General features: G+C 30.9%; 1 protein-coding gene across 3 annotated transcripts in view; it reads left to right on the forward strand.

Annotated features, from left to right (window-relative positions):
* The window catches only part of LOC139512752 (organic cation transporter protein-like), a 58273-nt gene that overhangs the window by 23530 nt on the left and 10830 nt on the right, over positions 1-23913 (forward strand). For all 3 annotated transcript variants that reach the window (XR_011662330.1, XM_071300625.1, XM_071300624.1), the window contains exons 2-6: positions 16460-16640; positions 17403-17506; positions 18665-18819; positions 20183-20351; positions 21552-21773. Coding sequence is in view for 2 of the 3 variants with exons in the window: in XM_071300625.1 (XP_071156726.1) it covers positions 16460-16640; positions 17403-17506; positions 18665-18819; positions 20183-20351; positions 21552-21773 (831 nt within the window). In the remaining variant the exon portion in view is untranslated. The remainder of the gene's footprint in view (positions 1-16459; positions 16641-17402; positions 17507-18664; positions 18820-20182; positions 20352-21551; positions 21774-23913) is intronic.

A 23913-nucleotide genomic window follows, 5' to 3' on the forward strand; every position in this document is an offset into this window, starting at 1 on the left:
TGCCCCTTCAACGAGCAACACCCATTAAAGATGAATTAAATATTTAGTAAAAATATGAATAACAAAATTTTTTTTTTCGTCCCATGCTCATCAATAAAAACGTCAACCTTTGCTCTTATGCGCCAATTTGTCATTTGTTTCAAAATTTTACTTTGTAATGTATGATGGAATGCTTTAATATATCAAAACAAATTTAACATCCGCTCTTAATAAAAGGGTGTATTGGTCATATAAAGTAAAAGAAAGCCTTCATAAGTTAATGCATACGGATTAAGAATGTTCCTTTACAAGGTGAAATCTGGGTGAAATCTTAGTTTAAGAAACACTTAAGTTAAGATGTTTCATGCATACAGGCCTTGATGCAAAGTGACTTGTTAATTTGGGGTTTCTCGGTCAACGTTCGTGTGTATGTTTTTAGTCGAGTTCTATCTATATAGATGGTAGATAGGCAGTGTTTATACATCGTCAATATCAAGTGAATAAATAAATTATATGCATGACCAAAAAAGAAATAAAATTGTATTTAAAATATTTATGAAATTCGTCACACTCCGGAACGACAAAATTCAATTTGACGTTAAATATTTAATGGACATACTTTCTTTCAAAGACATTTATTATTGTTATTCGAATCACAAACATTTTCAAAAGATAAAACATATGCGATGAGTAGATAAAAAGATAAACATTATCCTAGCATTTACTTAACACTCAGTGAAGAACGTCACATGCGTGGTGCTGGCTATTTATGACGATCGAGAAAAGTATGGAAGCGTATTAAAAAGCGCTACTCAACTTTGTTTTTATTTTCCCCGTGTTGGCGGTTTACGGCTAATATTTGTGATGTGAAGGCTGCGTTATAACTTATAACGTGTTTACCTTTGCAAATAACGTAAACCATTGTGGTATCTTATTTCTCATTTTCAAAGTTTCAAGGAAAGCAACTGTTATAAAGGGTGTAAGCTAAAATTGAGAATGGAAATAAGGAATGTGTCAAAGAGAGGCTTTTCAATACAACGAAGAGGATTCATGATGTTATTCCTCTTCTCACTTATTGCAAAGTAAAGTGCTGGGGTGTTTAGCACATATCATGGCATAATACTGAGCAGGAGATTATTAAAAATAATATTGAGTTTATCGAAATCATACTGAAGATTCAAAATCTACCCTATTAATGCATAGCCGAATTTGATATTGTACAGAGTTAAAGCTACTGACTAATTACATATTCGCCTCAATCAAAGGCAAACGTCTCCATTGCTCCGTTCATTCAAATGCTTCTCAGTTTATATGGTCACAGGTTCTTAGCATTTTGGATTCGTGTTTCAAATATCCGATACTGTATATTTTGTACCCATTCATATATAAACGCCTAGAAAAAGTTAAATCAATCGCACTAACCTGGGTTTTCTTAAAAACCTAATGATTATAACATATCTTTTTTTTATTCATGGCTCCAACACTACAGAAATGGTGAAATTCTGTTATAATTGACAAGACCCAAGTTTATTATTCATTTATTCTTAGGTTTTCTTTCCTCGGATAGTAGATGTCGTTCCCTGTTTTAATTTGTTACCCGGATATGCTTTCTCTCAATCCATTTATTACTTTTGAACAGCGGTATAATACTATTGCTTTTATTCAAATGAAATAAAAAGGTTCAAATAAATTAGTAAAAGCGGATATCGTAGGTACTAAACATGAACGATATTTAACTTCGGATGCTTACATGGTCAAGCATTTAAGTTCAAAAGCACAATTCCTTGTTTTGAAAAGGAAAATATTTGTAAGTGAATACAATAAACGCAACAATGTGCAATACTGAATTACTGTTGCTTCTCATTCCAATAATTCAAATATACTTGTGGTCTGTTAAAAAAACCCAGCATTTGTACAAATTATGTACTTTCGGCGAAGACATGTAGTATACTTTATTTTACCTAAATAGACCGTGTATATTTCACATAGGAGTAGATGGCTATAGTTGTTTTGTTTTAATTCACGATTGTGTTATGTCCCTTTGTAAAGCAACTCGGCGTTCGGGAAAAATTTTAAACGTTTCACCGGGACAACAAATGAAGATGTTGATGTAGAATGATTGAAATAAATGAAGAAAACACATTTAAAGCTAACAAGATGTTAGTGTTGGGATTTGTTTTTGTATAGACCAATGGAAGCAGGTTCTTTATATTGAAGATTTATCACTATGATAAACCATTAACCTAAATGTCACTTGTTTAATAAGTTAGTCGGTAAGATAAATTGGTTACGCAGTGTGCTAGTTATCACTACAGTATAGCATACTGTGTCTTAGGTCACTATATATAGCACATTATGGGACTAGGTTATGTAAGTCTTTAAAAATCAATTTAAGGATGTATTCTTCTGACTTTTCAGTCTCGTTCAGTCTCGTTGAAATCTCGTTCTTGAATTATTTCCAAAACATGTGATAGAAGTGGAAAATATCAATAAATTTTAAAAATATTATAAGCAAACATAAATCTGTGAAAAAATTGTGCATTTACAATGAATGGCTTTTGCGTAATCCAGTTTTCAAATTTTACGACCAATCAAGTCAGTATTTTTAGCCAAAATTTTGAGAAAATGGGTGAGGGATATCAAAAATGATTTTACAAGAATCATGTACATTCCATATCATTTTGGTCTTTTCAAATTTTTTAGATATGTCTTTTGTCATTCATTTATAACAAAAAAGTTGAAATAATATGCATTTTGTTCTTAAAACTGAGAAAAATCACAAAAATACAAAATTGACAGCATGGTAAATTTTGTACAAAAAAGCGTCAAAATACTTTCTTATATTAACACCTACCTATAGTTTTTGTAAGTAAAATTTATTCAGATTGGTCCACTTCATCTTTATAGAAAGTATGAGAAAAAGTTTAATTGTGGAACTGTAATTTTTTTTCATGATAATAGCCCAAAAATAGGTAAAAATCGAAGAAAAATGGGAAAATCATCAAAATTGGGCATTTTTCAAAAAAAGAAGTGCACTTCCATATGATTTTTTCTTCACCAATTATTTTATTATAGTCTTATAAACCCAAAAATCAGGTTAAGAAAAAAAGTTTAATTCTAGAAATTTTTGGCTCTTCAGATGTGTACATCCTTAAGGTGCTGTTATACATTTTTCCGGATGCAAAGTAAGACTCTTTTGTCAGCTAACCATTCAAAACTGAATGATTTTAGTGATCAATTTGCCGCTGCACGGTTCAATTGTTATTTGTAAATATTTAACTAACTTTATGCAAGACTAGCTATCCTGTGTAAATAGACAAAAAATTGAACCACTCAACAATAATTTCACTGGTACATTCAGTACATCAAATCTATAACAGGTACTATCATTATAAGAGATTTGAAAGCAAGATTAAAATATCAAGTTCGCAGTAAAATAATTCAATTTGTATATCGTATGAAAACTCATATACTGTGTAGCACTAAGTAAAAAAGTGTTTTAGACTCACGAAATTATATAACATATTTTTATTTGTTCACTGAAGTATTAGAAGTCATTATGCAGTCTGTCAAATACGTGGAAATAATCTGAATTTATTTTAGATTAATTACTGCTTATATATCTATATTATTAAACGAGAAGACCTCATTTTGTGTGTCGCTTCTCTTCCTTCCACAATAAATTAATCATCATGCCTCTGTGTCCTCTAGGTACCATGTATTGTCGCATTTTCATCCATTCTTATGATTATTCAGTTTGGGTTATTTTGGGAGAAAAACGAAAAAAACTGCGTCCGGATATTTACCGTCATTGGACGAAATTTTAAGTCAGACTAGACATCCGGTTTGCGTTTTTCTGTACCTTGTACATACCAAAGACTATGACTAACGTGTATTTGCTTTCTGCTATCATTTTCAAGTTTACTATCCACGGCGGTCACTGAGTTTATTAAATAGAGAGGGTCTTTATAATATGTCATTCATGAATGACCGCCGTGGATGGATAAGTAAATTGAGAGTTGATAGTAAAAAGCAAATACACTTTATTCATAGTAATGAATAATATACAGATAAACACTAACATTATTGAAATCAATAGAGAAAAAAATTACAGTTTTGAGGAAAAAAATTAGGAGCCGTGTTAGAATTAACAATTGTCATGTCCCAAAGTACATATAGCTTTTGCCATGATACCTTTTCTGAAATTCTTCAGTCATAAAATTAAAAATGCATCGGGTCACTAAGTATATTACATAGAGAGGGTCTATATAATATATCAATGACCGCCGTGGATTGATTAGTTTACTAAGAATTGATAGTACAAAGCAAACACACTTTATTTATAGTAATTTATGTTCATAACATACTAAACGTATATGTTCATATTGAAATAAGTAGAAAACAAAAAAATGGAAATTTTGGGAAAAAAGCAGAAGGGGTTGAAAAACAATTGTCCTGTCCCCAAGTATCTATAACTTTTATTACCTTTCCTGAAATTCTCCAGTCATAATATTTTTTACAAAAAAATCATCCTACAACATTTTACATAGTTTTCAACCACGCTCTGGATGCCCGCGATTTCGCGGGTGTGTTCTGGCATTTATCATCCTTGCTTAAAGTGTTTCAGTTTGGGATATTTTGAGGGGGAAACGAAAATATAGGCGTCCATATATTGTTTCCGTCATCAGACTGACTTTTGAGAAATCACAAAAGACTTCCGCTGCCCTTTAGGCCTGTTTTGAAATTAAACATAATTTGGATAGTACTTGGGACAGAACAATTATTTTTTGCATTTTTCTGTATACTACGATCATACATATACTAAAGATACATGTAAAGTGTATTTGATATTTATATATATTATCAATTCCAATAGTTTTCTATCCACGGCTGTCACTGAAATATTTTTGTAGACTACATACATATATATACTATGAATAAATTGTATAAATTTGCTATAGTTAACTATAAATTCCAATAGTTTACTGGGGTGACTTTTTATATATCAGTGACCGTTTTATATAGTAAAATATGTTCATAGTAGACAGAAAAAACAGGTCTTTTGAAAAAGGGGGAGGGCAAAAAAAAAATGTTCCAAGTCCCCAAGTACCTTTGAAATTTGATACCTCTCCTGGAATTCTCCGGTTATATTTTTTTACAGTTTACATACGCTCTATTTCCCCGCGATTTCGCGGGTGTGTTCTAGTAATATAGTAAACTAATAACATATAACACGATTTGCATTTGGTACAGTAGCCGAATTGTACCGAGTGTTTAATTTCAGCCATTATAAAAAAAGTAGCTGAAATCGACTCATACATGTACCTGTTTTCTAAGAAGCAAAACATGGTTCTTATGTAATTTGTCATTATGCTTGTCTATCCATAAAGCCAAATTATTTAAATGACTGTACTCAAAATGGTCACATTATATATTTGCCCATTTTAAAGTGTCCAGTGAAAAAAGTAAAATGTAATGATACGTCGAATGCTACAGCCCGTAACAGAGAAGTGATCGAATTGATGTTTCTTTACCGTCAAAATTAGCTACGTTATCGACAAACTTAATTGAGTAGTGACCGAACTATTGGTACTTTAACGTTAAATAGATTGACAATGCTGACAAACTTTCATGTGTCGATAATCAAGTTTAATACCGATAATATTGAAAATAATTCTAATAATATGAAACAAAATATGTCCATGCACCATTTCGATTTGGCGAAAAGTAGTCATTCTTCAAAGTCAGAAACGAAAAAAAGATTTATTGGAGGACGTCTTGATAGTATTATTTCCTTTACAATTTTACCCAAAACTAATAGAAATATACTGGTAAACAATTAAAAAGGTGTTTGATAGGAATGAAGTCCTTTATTTTTTCGGACTACAATGTGTACCGTATGTGTGATGGATTTGAATTCAATCAATAACTTTGAAATGTTTTCTCATATGTATACACAAAAGAGAGGACTGGTATTTGTACTTCTGTTAGAATATGTCTTCGTCCGTTTCACATGCCAAACTTTTTTCTAGTACAGTTTAAACGGGAAAATTTTGTTGAGAATATTTTTTAATATGACAAAATAACGAGCAAAACTATTTCTTGCAATGGCACACACAGAGAATATTTTTTTTTTTAGTAAAAATCAGTAAAAAAAAAATTCTCCAAAATATACCATGGCCAGGACCTGACAGTTTTTAGCAGTATAAAAATGAAAATCGTCCGGAAAACTGCGCTTGCTGTCATTTTGAGGGATCATGCAACATTTCACCTATTACCCATAAACAACATAGGTTATCAATTACTAAAAAAAGTTCTAAAAGATAATTTAAAATCAGAGTAAACATATTAACTTCCTTATCTCCAGTCGAATTTGTCTATTGTGTTACACAAAGCTGGTTCTGAAAACGTTTGTATCAGGGAAAACATTTTTCTTTGACTTTTAAAAAATGTAGGGGAAACGGATTTCCTAACCATTCTCAAAATGTCCGTTAACAATAAAAAAGCTTGACCATGAAAAATCACATATCTAAGAAAATCAGTCGTTTAATTGATTATAAGAAAGTTTCAGTATATCATGTCAAATTTTTTTAATTTGAGAGTTTTCCTTTAGTTACAAATGTAGCTCCATGTCTGATGGTGAAATAAAAATGAATTTCTCAGAAAGTGGTGAATTAGTTTCCATAAATGACAGATGAATCGGGCCAAGCTTAGTAACTTACAGTAAACAGACTACTGTAGCATTGACGCACTCGACTAACTGTTTAAAAGATTTGTGTTTATTACCAAAAATTTATATGCAACTTCATTTATAAATTAATCTGAATTTCATAGCGCGTCGTCACAATAATGAAAGTTATAAAAAAAAAATCTATAACCAGCAGATCTATACTTCTATAAAGAAAGTATTCTTGTACAAAAGGGTATTTATTATAAAATGGTCCTAACTATAGAATAGATAGTTTACCACAGAAATCTTAAACGGAAGTTTCGACAATTTTAAACAGAAGAGATTTAACTTTAAATAAACACTGAAATAATTTTAATACCTTGAAGGTGTAAAGAATAAACCAACAATCTCAATCTTTCAAAGTGTCTTCATTGCACTAACCGACGAGTTCATGTTTACAGTAGAAACAGTGGATGTAACTCCAATAAATTCATTATCATTGTAGTCATGAATATTTATCGCTTATATTAAATTGATAAAGATTTTATCGAGGTCGCACCCACTGTTTCTACAGCTAAGATCAGTTACATGTAACATGATCTCGTCGATTCGCACGACGAAGCCATTGTTTATGACAAAACACACATTCTAGATTATGTAATTTTGTTTCCATCAGTTCGAAAGTATTTGATCATTTCAACTCCTTTGTATTTCATAATATGTGTCATGAACAAAGACATATGTTCGATTGAATAATGATTTCCTCGTAACAAATGATAGAAATTTCGGAGATCCCGTGTTTGATCCTTTACCGTTAAAATGAAAATGCCAATGACAGAGGTTGATTATGAAAAAATGTTTTACTGTGTTAAAAAAACTTCGACTTAAACAATGAAAACTTACACGTTGGACATGAAATATTTTGTCGATGAAGAAAATTAAATTATGTCACTTCTGAAATAAGTTTGTCGATAACGTAACTTATTCTGACGGTAAAGAAACGCGAATTCGATCACTACTCTGTTACGGGCTGTATATCCACACAATTTTTAACCATGAACAATTAAAATTTGTCAACTATTTGTTACAAAATGTAAAGTAAGCATTGACTACTGTCAAAATTGTTCTAAAATATGTAGTAATTAAACAAGCAATCAGTTATTCAGTTTTAGGACGTAAAAATAAGCATGAATGCAATTTAGGAACTCCGAATTTTAGAATCTTTGGTCAACTTTCAATCCAAGTAAACCATTATAGATCCATTCCGTCCTTCAAAACGGAACCTAGGCTAACTCCGAACAGCAAGCTCTGAAGGTTCCCAAAAATGACTAGTGAAAAACCATTCAAACAGGAAAACAGGTCTATATTCTATATAAAAACGAGAAACGAGAAAAACAGTGACGTATGACCACATCAACTAACGACAACCACTGAACGTCATGTTCATAAATAAACCCATTTGTTTTAATTAAGTATGAATTAAACACTAAACTTGCGGAATTATATATGGTAAAAAGATAAAAACAGACTAGAAACATTTGTCTATTTCTAGGTATAAGACCAAGGTGAAATATCTGTTCAAAGGTATACTTTTGGTACCACACGTAAACAAACTTTGTAATCCGTTCCAAATAATTAAAAAGCAATATAGAATCTGATAGACTTCGCTTAGGACACACACTATTTAGAATAAAACCTCGATTATAAATAATACTTGCATTTACTTAAAAAAAAATAATCTTGAATTTGTATTTTGCTAAATAACTTTACCTAAATGTATTGAATGACCTCATTGATGTTGAATCAGACGCAGGGTTCCCGGTCTTTACCTCTACTACATCAATGATATTTCAGAGATCTAGAACAAGAGTGGTTGCCGACGACAATACCATTAACCTCACAATAACAACAGATGCAAAATATTTTGGAGTTACCATCAGCTCATATTTAAATTGAAGTACCCATGTACATAACATCTACCAAAAAGCAAATAAAACAATTGGGTTCTTAAAAAGAAATATAAACATCAACAACAAACAAATGAAAGAAAATGCATACAGGTCATTAGTAAGACCGACATTTAAATACGCAAGCGCAGTTTGGGACATGGTCTAGTTAATAATAGATGCAACATCTAATGCTATTTCCTAACAGCCGAGTATCAAGTCAGAGCAACTCGTACTTAGACTTCAGGAAAATGTCATTCTACCCGAAATCCATACGGGAATAGAATGCCTTAATTACCACTTTTCACTCTCACCGCCGCGAGTCTTGAATGCTTCAATGCCCGGCTAACAAAATAGACAAAAACACTGTTTTGAAAGAGCATCTATGCATAGGATTTTAACTTTCACAAAACTGTATACATTTCAATTTTCATTGGACTTCATACGGAACACAGTGGCAGAATAACCAGACAGTTGATTGTGGCCGTTTAGTTGGAAAAAGAAGAAGAATCGTTCTACAGGGAACCCAAATAAGAATTTGCCACAGAAATTAAGAGTTAATTGCATTGGTTAAAATTAGTATTTTATAGATATAGAAAGATGTGGGAGACAACTCTCCATTCAAATAACAATGTATAAAAGTAAACCATTAAAGGTTAATGTACGGTCTTTAACACGGAGCCTTGGCTCACACCGCATTAACGTAAAAGTTCTACTTTTTTATATTATCTATATGCAATGTTTAGATTTTTTACTTGTGCACGTACATGTACCACTGACCCTATTCTTTAGCATTTAATAAATTATAAAAAAAAAAAAAAATGCTATTAACTCAGAAAATGAAGGCTTTAGACAGGCGCCAATCATAAAATACATGTTAAACATATTTAATTAGCTTGAATTTTCATCATAATTTAGCTTTTGATATAAATGTGTTCATTTCAAATATGAATTGGCTGCAAAAATCGCAACATTTAATAACCTATATACTGCAATATAATATTTTAACCCACATATCACTTTTCCTTTATTTCAACCCCAAGGGTGACTGGGGTTAGAAATATGGTCACTTGGTCTTCTCCCGACCGGCAGTAAAATGCTTGCAGAAGTGGGGCGTCCATTTGGCTGTGCGGGATGTATCAAGTTCCCAGTCACGTCCGGTCAGAAGGGGGGCGTTAAATCCGATGCCTCGTATAAAGAGAGTGCCACGCTCTTTGCACGTTAAGAACCCTTGCAACAACTCTTTGAGGGGTCCGTAGGTGGCCTGTTGCAAGGCAAAATGTCTGTCCCTATCCAATATACCCTCATTTTCCAGTGGCAGTCCAAATTTCTCCGACCATCATCCCAGATGGCCTCTATTGTATCAACCTACCTATTGTATTTATTGTGAACTTGTTCTCGTCCTAAATATGCATAAAATATTTGCCACTGGACGTTAAGCAACCAACAATCAATCAGTCAATCCTTTATTTCACTTGAATAATTACAACCGGCAACATTCAATAGAGGATATAAAGGGTACAGGTTACAACGCTATATGTGGATTATTAAAAGCCTTTAAATCTTTCAGTATGATTTTGTTGATTTGAAATTTAGATACTAGTAAATCAAGTCAGCTTATATTATTTATGATTTTACAGCTTGACTAACAGGATAATAGAAGTATGGTCACTTGGTCTTCTTCCGATTGGCAGTTAAACGCTTGCCAAAGTTGGGCGTCAGAACGGGGACGTTAAATTGGATGCTTCGTGTAAAGAGAGTGGCAAGCTCTTTGCACGTTTATAACCCTTGCAACAACTCTATGAGGGTCTGTAGGTGGCCTGTTGCAAGCCACAATTTATGTCCTTATCCAATATACCCCCATTGTCAATAAGCAGTCCAAATTTCCCCGACTTCCATCCCGAATGGCCTCTAATACAAGGTCTACCTATTGTATTTATTGTTAAATTGTTCTCGTTTTGAACATGCATTAAATATTATATATACTTGAAGCAACCAACAAATCAATCAATTGTTTTACTCCTTTTTGGTTAAATGTATTCCCCCTTCTTACTTTTTAGTACATTTCAGTAGATGATAAATATCAAATAACTAAAAAGCTTCAAACTAAAATTATCCAAGACGTAATCAAGTTACGTTTTGTCAGTGCAATAATATCAGAAATTGACAAAAAAAGATCGGTAAAGTACAAACTAGCCGACAAGTACATGAAAAGACTTGTTTTTTTTTGTATGTCAGAAAACATCGATGAGGATTATGATATGATTAACCAAATTAATTGAAAAATTGCACAGAAACCATCAACGTCCAATGCTTTAATTAGATGCTATAATAAATAAGAATTGTGTAGCTGTTCAATGTTTGAGGCGCAGTTAGTGTTATTTCAGGGAATCGAATTAGCTGAACTTAAAAAAATGCGATTTATTCCTAGGTTAAACATATCTGATACTGTATGTCTTATTGTAATTTGATATGGACTCGACTGCATTTTAGGCAAAAGGGTTAACTTCGCCTCAATCGGTTGTTGTTAAGAAATTGTGGACAGAAATATAAAGGGTGAGCATTTTTTAATTTCAAACATGGAAATAGTTCAAATGAACACACGTTACAGTCGAGTAAGATCTAGTAAATTATTTACCATCCTCAACCTCAAAAGCTGATCATAATTACAAACATTTTCAGAACAAACATTTATACCTCCAATAACTGACATAAAATAATCGATTATGTGCGCTGGTGGCTATTTGCGCTTATGATACATGGACGTTTATTACTTTTCATGTAAGCCCTTGTCTGTGAGGTTAATTGTATCCTTAAAATTATACAGCAACCTTAATTTGAATAGGAACGCATGCTTTGAATTCATCTTCATATTAATCTTACAATCATAATCTTGGCTAATTTCAGTGGCAGCGGTGTCACGATTGTACCTTCCGTGCCACCACTCCTTTAGTTGCTCGCCCATTTCCGTTCCTCCGTCTTTTCATTTAAGGCATTTGTAACCAAAAACAATATTTAAAGTTCTTAAACTAAATGGTTAATATGTATCCTAATTTGAGCTATTATAAATCATTTATTCAGTTTCGCATATTAAATGAACATTTATTTTATTAACTTTAATAATTATTATATCAAGTAAATAAATTAAAAGGAATACAATGATCGCCAAGATACTGTGCTCGAGCCCCTCAACATTGTACCTGATCTAGATGCGATAATCACACATATCGGTTACATAACATGAATTTAATGTATTTATGAAATATCAGATCTAGTGTCAACAGAAGGAAATTTCATTTTTTTTAAATTTTTATTTATATAACTAGTTCTCCGGATCCTGTCATGCGTTAATTTATTTAAACGTAATAACATTATTATAGCTATGTTTGCCTGTATTCAGGGTTAATTTTGTTGTGTAAGCAAACCTATAGTTGGCACATATATATGGAACGCCAAAACTGTCTTATAATGTCAAATGGCCATTATAAGACAGTTTTGGCGTTCCATATTGCCATTATAAGACAGTTTTGGCGTTCCATATTCCATACATATACATAATTAGTATACAATGGACTAAACAAACCAGGATTATTATTCATCATTTTTATTTACCAAACATGGCTCTGCTTCAAACCACAGCCACGAAATTTGTTCATGTGTACATAGAAAATTGTCCAATTTGAAAAAAATAAAGCTTGTTACATCCTAGATATATTAAAGTTACATCCATTTTGTGTTAAAGAAGTTAGATGTTGATGAACACGTTCTTTCCATTTATGTCGAATAGTAATGGTGTACCTAAATTACCCATACATTGTACGTACACATCGAAAATAAATCGTGTTGAAACTATGGCAGTTTTTTATTTTAAATATTGCATATACCCATAGATGAAAATTTAATTCAATAAAATAATTAGAGATGGCGTTATCAAAATGTTTACTAAAAGCAAAAATGAAAAATATATTCAATCCGAAAATGAGTTTAGACGTGTTTTTATTTATTTGTTTAATTTGAACTTTACTTAATATATTTAATATATAATGGTTTCCTACAATTTTCAATGTCAACTCAGTTTGATTTTTCAAGGTAAAGGCTTTTGAACAATTACTGTAAAAAGAACAAGGTCAAAAAATAACGGTAAACAAATAGAAATAAGGACGATTCAACTATGTAACGCGTATTAGTTAAATCAACTGGATTTTATTATGATAGTCAAAATTCCTTTTCAATTATTGACACTTAAAACAGCAAGCATTCCCTACATGCGTTTTTCTATATACAAACTGGTAGTTTAAAAACTTAAAATTCCATTCGTTTTGTATACTTCAATTAATGTAACCATATGCATGATATAAGATCTTTTTAAAATGCTTTACGGTTTTGACCAAGACGTGCAAAAAAAAATTGATAACTGCTGTGTCGGAGATTTATATCTTTAATATGTGTGTAACTGTGTAATTTTTATATAATAATAATAATAATAATAATATCTTTATTTAAAGAGAGTAACTCATTTGGATTAAACCAATTTTCAATAAGGCTCTCTACATACAATGTTAACAATATGAATAAAAAATAATAATAATTAATCTACTATTACACACATGTAAACAATAGACGTATATAAAGTAATATAACAACAACAAAAACAACTATGGTATACATTGTGGCTTAACTTATAAATTCAACACTTTTAAAAATAAAATAACTTGCAAGAGTTTTTGAATGCAGATATACTTTTTGATTTTTTTAATTTCACTGGACAGTGAATTCCACACTTTTGGACCACTAAAAGAAAAACTTGATTTGTATAATTCTGTATTTGATTTAGGGACAATAAAATTATCCGATGATGAAAGTCGAGTATTGTACGATTGTTTACTACTTGTTGGCACAATAAGATTGGATAAATATTTTGGTGCCAGGTGGTGTTTTGATTTATACATTAATAATGATTTGTGGTAAAATATTCTCTTAGTGACAGGAATAATTCCAGATTCCTTAAATAGTTCAGTAGATGGTGTACGAATATCGTGTTCGTTTAAAATAATTCTAGCTGCCCTTTTTTGCAATTTTAGTAAACTGTCAGCTAAAAACTTGTTACAGTTTCCCCATACTGAACAACAGTAATCTAAATGTGGAAGAATATACGCATTATAAAATAGAATTCGTGCATTGTGATTCAAGTATTTCTTGATTCTTTTTAATAAAGCTAAAGAAGAATTAACTTTTTTGATTATATGATTAATTTGATCATACCAAGAAAGAGTTTTGTCAACAAAAATACCCAAGACATATTCACAGTGACTTTATTAATCTTTTGGCCATTAATGGATACATTTAATGTGTCATTACACATCACAGACAGTTTTTGTTTTGAACCTATACACATTGTCTTAGTCTTTGACACATTAACTAACATTTTGATTTCATCGACCCATTGACAAATATTTTCTAATACAACATTGAGTGTCTGACTTATATACATTTTGTCTTTTCCAATTACAGAAATAGTGCTATCATCAGCAAAAAGATCAAGATTATGATTAGGATTACACAAAGGCAAATCATTAATAAATATTAAGAATAATATAGGCCCTAAAACGGACCCTTGAGGTACACCTGCTTTTAACGTAGATACATCTGAAAAAGTATTTGAAATTGATAAGACATGATGTCTATCAGCTGAATACGAAGTAAACCAATGAATTGAATTATAAGAACATTTATATTTTTGTAATTTTTGAAGGAGCAGTTTGTGATTTAGAAGATCAAAAGCTTTACACAGATCTATAAATACTGCCCCTAGTTAATTTCCTTCATCAACGGCTTTTAACCATTTATCTAACAAAGAAGTCATAGCAGTTTGACAGGAATGGTTTGCACGAAAGCCTAATTGCATGACATACAATAGATTATATTTATTTAGAAAATTCATCAAATGAGTTTTTACGTGTCGCTCAAGGATCTTAGATAGTAATGGTAAAATTGCAATAGGTCTGTAGTTAAAAACATCATTTTTTGAACCTTTATTTTTAAAAACTGGTAGAACTTTAGCCAGTTTGAATAACGATGGGTATACTGATCTTCTGATGCTTAAATTAAAAATGTGGCATAATGGAACTGAAATTAGGTGTGATGACATTTTTAAAAACTTTGCACTGATATTATCAAGACCTGTTGCTTTTTTTCTCATCAAGTGTGCTTAATTGATGGACAACAAATTCAATAGTTATTTGTGGTATGGTAAAAAAGACATTTTCTGGTACACGACATGAAATATAATTATCAAGTTTTACAGAACAACTGGTGCTTCAGTTTGAATTAAGATTAACATTTTCAGTAATATTTGTAAAATAATTATTGAAAGTATCAGCAATGCTTTTAGGGTCTGTAATTGGTTTATTACTACAGTCATTTAAGATTGCATGGTCATGATGATTTTCACTACCATTTACATTATGCAAGTGTTTCCATAATTTGCTGCTATTTCCTTTTTCTTGTTCTACTACTTCAGTATAAAAATTTTGTTTTGAATTTTCTATGAGGTATTTAACCTTGTTTCTCCAAAATTTATAGTTATATATGTGTCTTTTTTCTTATGATAATAATCACGTTTTTTCATGCCCTCCTTAATTTCATCATTTATCCACTGATTTTGATAAACATGTTTAACTCGCTTTTTAATGAGAGGAGCATGATGATTTAACACTTCAGTAAAAATATTTATAAAACTTAGTAGCGCTTCATCAGGGTCATCAATTTCTAGTATACTGTCAAAGGGACACTGAGATAAATGGTGAATAAAATCAGTCTCGTTAAAATATTTTGTAGATCTATAAGTTATATAATCATGAATTTGCTTTTTTCGTTTTGAACCCTCTTTTATGAGAAATGCATACTGAATAGTGATCACTGATTGAATATTTTGGAACTGCAATATAATTAATATTTTCTGACATATTACAATACACATGGTCAATTAAAGTAGATGAAGTTTTAGTTACTCTGGTAGGTTCTGTAACCATTTGACTCATGTTGAAAATATTTTTGATGTGTGACCACTTAGCATGTTTTTTACTTGACATTATATCAATATTAAAATCTCCCATAATAATAGTTTCCTTTTCTTCAGTGTCAACTTTTAACATCATGGTTTCAAACTTAGTAACCCAGTCAGCATTACTGTTAGGTGGTCTATATACATAACCTAGTAAAATAGGCTTTCGGTGAATATTAATAACTTCTATCCACATTGACTCAATTTCTTGCATTTCCAAATCGTCCCTTCTAAGCGTATTTATTTGTTTTGAAGTATAAAGTAAAAGCCCACCCCCAGATTTATCAATTCTGTCTTTTCTATGTAAATTATAGTAGAATATTAATTTAAATGTATCAAATCTCTACAAATTGAAAGCACATTTCCTACATTTTTTTAGATTGAATTTATCCGTAAATAGTTTTTTTTATCACGTAGGTTTGAAATTACTGCGCTCTCCCTCATGCATTTGGCAACCTAAAATTTTTCAAGCCTCGTTTTTTCATGGCTGCATGCTAAAATATTTAAGGGTGTTGTATTTGCGTGATAAATGAAGCTATTTTTAGTCATATTATAGACTTTTGTTACACATTTATTACTAACATTTTGTTACATGTAACTTCTTGTTATATGATGGGGATGTGTATGTTATTTTTCTCTGGGGTACAAAGCTTAAATAAATATTTTCATACGTACATTGTAGTTGATTATTATACTATACCTAGTAAGGTAAAGTCATTTTTAAGATTGGACATTCGGAAATAAAAAGGAATTAGAATTCCAGTTGTAATAAAAACTACAAATTCTAAATGTATGTTGTAGGTGCAAGATCTCTGACCTTGATGACCATTACACATCTCCGGGTCCTGTCTTCCTTAATACTACCAATGGAATTCAAGAATACAACGTAACAGAATGCCAAATTCAAACAAATGGTACAACAACAAAGTGCAACGATTGGATTTACGACTCTAGTCTGTTTGAAGCAACGATTATTTCAAAGGTCAGTTTTATTTGCTTATTTGGCCGTAAAAATGCATGAAATACTTGTCATTGGTAGCTCAGCACAAAAATCAATTAGTCTGTTTTTATTAAGAGTATCTTTATTTATTCTATATATAAATGCATGTAACTTACAATGCCTTTAGCAATATTGTCATATCTTAAATCAAATACATGAACAGTTCTTTAATATTTTTTTTATAATTGAATAATTTAATTTTGGATGTAACGCGTCTTCTGATTGGCTGACGTTATTTTGTTATGAGCCCATAGACATAATTTAGTCATGTGACCGTGACGTCATCAACGTTTCTTCATGGTTTTCTACGGTTTAAAACGGAATTTAGAATTAAATTATAAGAAATGACTGTAGTATTTTTTCTGTCTATTCGAAATAACATAAAAAAATGTGGTGCACACTGTTAAATAACCCGCTACACGCGTTATTCAGTGTGCACCAAATTATTTATGTTATTTCTTCATAGACAGAAAAAAATATTACAGTCATTCATCAAATAAATTAATGTTGTTTCCAGATAAACATTGCAGTCACTTACAGCTTCAAGTCCAAAGAAGATTTATCTTATCTGCAATTAATCTTCTTTGACCTACATTGATATGTTTTCAAACTTTATACATGTATGAATTGAATTTTGAAATTAGAATGATTCTTCCAGCCTTCCTTTAATGTGCATTTAAATTTTTTTTATTATAATGCAAAGATGAGTCAGTCTTTCTTATACTGATGTCTTTTTTGTTATAGTTTGACGTGGTATGCGACGAAAAACTGTACAGAGCCCATTTTTTGATGGGACACTATGTCGGACTTCTCATAGGTTCACTCTTGTCTGGATTGCTAAGTGACTTGTAAGTAGACATGTTTCAACCTATGACCATACTATTCTAGAATGTATTCTATGTTTTGTTTTGTATAATGTTGTTTGTATTTTGGTTGTTTTTGTCATAGCGCTATCATTTTGTCATCGACTTACGAGTTTTAATATGGTATCTGGTATGTAACTTTCGCTTCTTTTTTACATCTTGGATTGAGTTAATTAAAATTGTCAGTCAGTTTTTGTTTTTGTACGAAAACAAACAAGACGAAAAAAACGTACATTAAAGGTCAAGACATTAGGTGCTAATATGCAGTGTTGTGTATTTTAAAATAACAAGGATTTACGAGTTTGGTGATACGTAAAACAGTCCTTTATGGTTTACTTTTATAAATTGTTACTTGAATTGAGAGTTGTCTCATTGGCACTCATACCACATCTTCCTATATCTACTTATCACATTATCTTTACTAGAAGTATGATCAACAACCTGCACAATCTACAAAAAACAATTACAAAATATTAGAAACAATTCACAACTTTATGAATGAAAAAGAAAATTAAATTACTACTGTAAATAGGTCAGTGTTCTTGTGCATCTATTGAATCGTACACTTTTACCAGTGAAAGAGAGTTCATATAAAACAAAATGTTTTTTCAAACAAAAATAAAAAAAAGTCAAAGAGACCTTAGCAGCAATTAAATTGTAAACGTCTAGACGAGTGTAAAAGAAAACTGTTGAATGATTTAAATTCCCTCTTATGCACGGGCATTCACCCGTGCACAATACTACGCATCACGGTACTCGTTATACCTTGTAACGAAAAGAAATTTATCAAAACTTATATAGTACCGCTTTTAGTCGTTCTCCCTCATGATCCTGTTGGAGACAGCTTTTGCACCAAATACCTTGTTAAAAAATTCCACAGACGTTCGATTCTTGATTCATTTACGTAAATACTCACGCCTCAATTTATTCTAAATGAATTCGATGAATTTCAAAGACATTTATTTAAACACCAGCCTAGTATATTTTCAATTTATACTCTTAGAGCATTTATACTTTCAATGTCAACTCTTTGTAGATTGTCATAAATTAATGTTTAGGATTTTAAAATAGTTTCCTATCATGCTGCTTTTAAAATCTAATACTTTACTAATATGAATAATAATTATAGTTTTTCATATTTAGATGGGGTCGGAAACCAACGATGCTAATAGGGATAGTTATGTTGTTGTTTTCAATGGGACTCAGACCTTTCATGCCGTATTTCTTGCTAGTGTCAATTCTCGAGTTCTTCAATGGTGCTGGTAGTATGATATCATACATTTGTCCATTTATAATTCGTAAGTTATTTAATGTGTTTAACTATAATATTACAATTAAGTTAATTGTATACATATGTAACAGTAGTTGTGGTGCTATCAGAAATAAATTTGTTTCAATAAAAAAAATACATGTATTTTCAGTAACATATATAGTAATACAAAAGGCGGGGAAAAAACCCACAAGAAATATAACTAGGTGAGAATAGCTCTCTTGATCCTTCGTGTCAGATAAGATATAAGCGAGCTTGAAATAGAAAACAATTCTTATCATCTATGAACGGGAAAAAAGTTAGAACCATATGTTATAAAAAAGATATCATAATTAGTTTTTAGAGGACGTTACACAAACAAACAAATATATATTTGAGCATTGCAAATACACTGAGTTTTGTGCAAATCATATTTAACCTAGTTAACTACCGATATGCCAAGTATCAACTCGGTACAATTGAATTAAATTAATATTTTTTTTTTATTAAATGACAAATAACAATACGGGGAATATTTCTAATTCTTTGTTTGTATTTTGTTTTAACAAATATTACAAGAATTTGTAATGAATAACACACTTATTAATAAACCTAACATTATGTTACTTGAAGCACAACTTTAAAATCTAAATTCTTTATTACCGTCAACATTACAGTTCATCGGTATCAGTATTACTATCAACTTACGAAGTAAACAAGTAAGCACACAGATAATATAAGTCTTATGCATGTTATAACGTTGTCTCTGATTTTAAATGCAGTAAACATTCATTTTCCTAAACTATTTGATGTTATTAACACTCAAAAGTTCAATAAATTTAAACACTATTTGCCTAGATCAATAATATTTCTTGATGCATTTTTCTCTTAACTCCTTATATTTCGGACGCACACTAAGATAAAATGAAATTCGGCTTCAATAATCTGACTGCAAATTGTACATACACGAGGTGACAACTGAATGCGTATGCAGCGTCCAGTTTCAACTGCTAACGAACGAGAAGAAAGTTTATTTCAGAAAGGGCTCTCAGGTACACAACACGAATAATTTTGTCAACAAAACAAAAGTTCGAAAACTTTGCCACATTTACAGATTTTTAACGTTTTCGATCGATATCGATGCACATTTCTTTATATACATGTACGGAGCTTAAACTACACGTATTTGTTAACAAGATTTTGAACCAGTATTTAAACATTTGAATTTTCCTTTTAACAATCATTCAATTGGAAGTCTTCCTAGTTCCAGGTATATCATAGCAGGATTTGTAAACTGTTAAAAACACCAAGTTGTATTTTGCAAAATAATATCAATTCCTTTGATCATTGAAATGAATATCAATATGTATTAAACTGCATTTAATTAACACACTGTATTTTTGATATTTTAGTTACTGAAATGGTTGGACCTAAGCAAAGAATTCTAGCCAACTTTGCTGTATACATAACATTCTGTGTAGGAAACTATATCCTACTGCTACTAGCGTATTACTTGAGGGACTGGTCTGTTTTATTTTTTGCGATAACTATATTTGTAGCTGCATATATGATAGTTATGTTGTAAGTTAAATTGATATTCCTTTTCATCATCAACTAAAAAAATGTTTATGTTAACAAATTTAAAAATTGATTCATAATCAAAGTAAACGATATGATTGATGTAACGTGTCTTCTGAATTTGTGTTTGTTTATCAGCTCATAAACATAATTTTGGGATGTGACCATGACGTCTTCAACGTTTTTAATGATTTACTCCTTAAAACGGATTTAGAAAGGCCAATCATTAAATACAAATTGTATGTCTGGTTTGTATAAGCATGGTACTTAATAATAATAATAATACACACATAGTGCAAAAGTCCCAAAACTATAGACGTCATTGCTATTGTCGCCTTAAAGACCAAACAGCCTATTCATTTCTACCAGGGACTTTTCCTTAAAATTTTGTGTGAAGGTATTTCATGACTTGAGGAACAAAATATAATGAAAAAAAATATGGGTCACCTACTTAGTTTTGTCACTTTAGCAACCTCAGTTTCGTGTTTTCCCGAATTTTAGAATAATGTTCACCATGCATTAAACAAAACGTTATTTTAAACCGTTGGTAACATTGAACGTTATCTTGTTCATACACTGTATATTGAGGGCGAAATTATCTAGATCAATCCAAGTACATTAAAAAAAAAAAAAACTCAGTAAATAGACGATTTCTGCCACTTGATTATTAGTAGTAAGTTTGATCTCGTCTTGTCTTTCTAATTGTATTAGCTGTTTACAGTTTCTCTCTATTGATAACGCTTTGCAGTGTTAAAGTAAAAAAAAAAAAAAAAAAACAAACGGGTAAAACAAAGTCGTTAAAAGGTCAAAGTCAGTCGATGGAATACCTCACTGAAAACTTATCTCTTTTACTTTTAGATGATAGCTGTTTCTAAATGCTTCATTCTTTTAATTTCTTAAAACTTGCATTTAGCAAAAAAAAAGAAGATATATTCGACTTAAAAGATCTACTGTTAAGTATTAAGCCTAGTATATTTGGTTTCAATTATAATTAAAAATAAAACAAGTCCATTGTATATCTAGATAATAACGTTATATACTTTTAACACATTTTACTTCACCGGATGCGGAAACGGAGTCGCTACACAATGATTACAAATTTGTTGTACTTTTAATAGAAACTCAACTTGACTTTCGCAAATTAATTTTTATTTTACTTTTCTGAATGCTTATACTGACGTTGTTGATTATTTATTTTGACAGTTTTATTTCGGAATCACCAAGATGGTTATTAAGTCGGGGGAGAAAAAAAGAAGCTCTAGCAATTTTAAAAAAGATGGCAATATTTAATGGAAAGAGTTTGAACATATCTGTGGACGATATGGTTATGAAGGATATACATAGAACATCTTTTCTTGACTTTGTGAAAGCACTGATAAAGTCTAAAAAACTTATTGGACGCTTATTAGTAATATGTTTTAATTGGTAAGTAGTTTTTCAAATCTTGCTGATTTTGTATCGATGAACCCTACACTAAAAGGACAAGAAACAAAAGAGTTTTCAAAAGATAGAGGTCAACTAAACAGTTACCAAAATCAGAATTATGTACTAGGGAATTAAGCTGTATATTTCTTTTCGAATTCAGCTATACTGAGCTATTATATATAATTTCTTTTTGGTTATGGACGTACTTTCATGAAAAATGTAAATAAAATGTAAGATTTTCCAAACTGTTGAAAAGTGTTTTAAGTTTATGATCTGGAATCTTTAATAATAAAATTCCAGTAGTATTAGATAGTCACGACTTTGGGACTTTGCCATGAGAGTTAAATACTTTTAAGGGTAAAATTGGCCTTGTCTCATAATACAGTGGACTTGTAATGTTTTTTGTTTAGTTTGGCCCTGAGCATAATTCAAAGTCTTCGATAGTCGAAATGTTCATATGATGTAGTAAACTTTGTTAATTTAATGTTATAACTGCTGTCTAAAAAAAATATCTATTTTCTTTTAACGTTTCCTTTTGCTATGCTATTGAGTTATTTATTTATCATGTTTATCCTTACACACTTTTGCATTCATTTGTTAAAGTAATTTAAAAGAACAAATTCAAAATATATAATAAACTTAGCCAAAAACATTCAATTTCATTATTTAAATTAATTCCCTCCGTGAAAGCAACTAAAAGAGGGGCGCAAGTTACAACGCCATGGTAAAAAAAAAGACGAACAATAGCACAAAAAGCACAACACAGAAAACAAAAGACTAAGCAACACGAATCCCACCAAAAACTAAGTGCTCCCGAAAGGGTGGGATAATAAATTATTTTAGTAATGTTTACGGTGCTTAATGCTCTTCAACTATTTCACTTGTTTGGCTTTTCTAAGTTTTGATCTGAGCGTCACTGATGTAGACGAAATTCGCGTCTGGCGTATTAAATTATAATCCTAGTACCTTTGGTAACTACATGGCCGACACTCGGCTAACCGAGAGATTGGTCGGTTAATCTATATTGAGTATGCGGCTATATCGGCGGTTGGTCTGTTAATCAGGTTGGCTAAAGTCTATTGATCAGGTGTTATCGAGAAAATCATTGAAAGTTCAGCATGTTTCATTGTATAACTTTCTAAATATATTTTCATCATAAAAAGTATTCATGTCTAACAAAACAATTCAATGTACTGAATTCAGTGGTGTAATTATTATTTTTCTAGCTTCGATGTACGATCTATAAAATGAAAAGGCGGGTTACTCATCATTAAATTTATACACATTTTACACACATAAAATGTACACAAAATGACACATTGGTTAAATTTACTTTCATTCAATATTTTGACATCGAAAAAAGAAAGGCATTATGTTTGTTAACCATATTGATATCATTGTGTGAAAAATCTACACGAAAATCTGTATGTTGGTGACATAAATCAATCTTTATTGGTCTGTTAATGGGTCGGATGTGTAAAACCCGGTCTGTTAATTGGTCTGTTAAGAGTTATGAATTTATTGCTATATGGGGTGTTATCGGATCAAATGAGTAGGCTCAAGACGAGCGGCTAAAATATACGAAAACAACACATGAGCAATGAAACATAACATATACGGAAACAACACATGAAATTGAAAATTGATAAAAATGGTTTCTAAAAGTGTAATATTAAAGTAATATTAATTGCATCCAAGGATGATCGCATATATCCTGTTGATTATGTTTAATTGTCATGAATGACACAAACTTGTCATCTACATCGGAAACAAGTATACAAATCAGAGATAAACGTCGTAATGTAACTAAACATCAGTAAGTAAAATATATTGGGATGACAAAATATGAAAAATAAAGAAAGAATAATGAGTAAGATAAATAAAATGTAGAAAAAAATGACATAACAATTTAAAGAATACAGAAATAAACAATACCCCCCATCCGGACCCTCATGGTATACACGAGAATCTGGATGGAAATGCAGAATATAGAATAATATATAAGGACAGTAGAGAGTGATACATTGCTAAAAACGAGAGAAAAATAATACTTGTTTAAGAATACACACATGAAACACCGATGGCTGTTGAAACAGTAACGGATTGCGATGTACTTATATTGGTGACAAATTCTAGAAGT

The sequence above is a fragment of the Mytilus edulis genome, chromosome 2 (assembly GCF_963676685.1).
Source record: "Mytilus edulis chromosome 2, xbMytEdul2.2, whole genome shotgun sequence".
Lineage (NCBI taxonomy): Eukaryota > Metazoa > Mollusca > Bivalvia > Mytilida > Mytilidae > Mytilus > Mytilus edulis.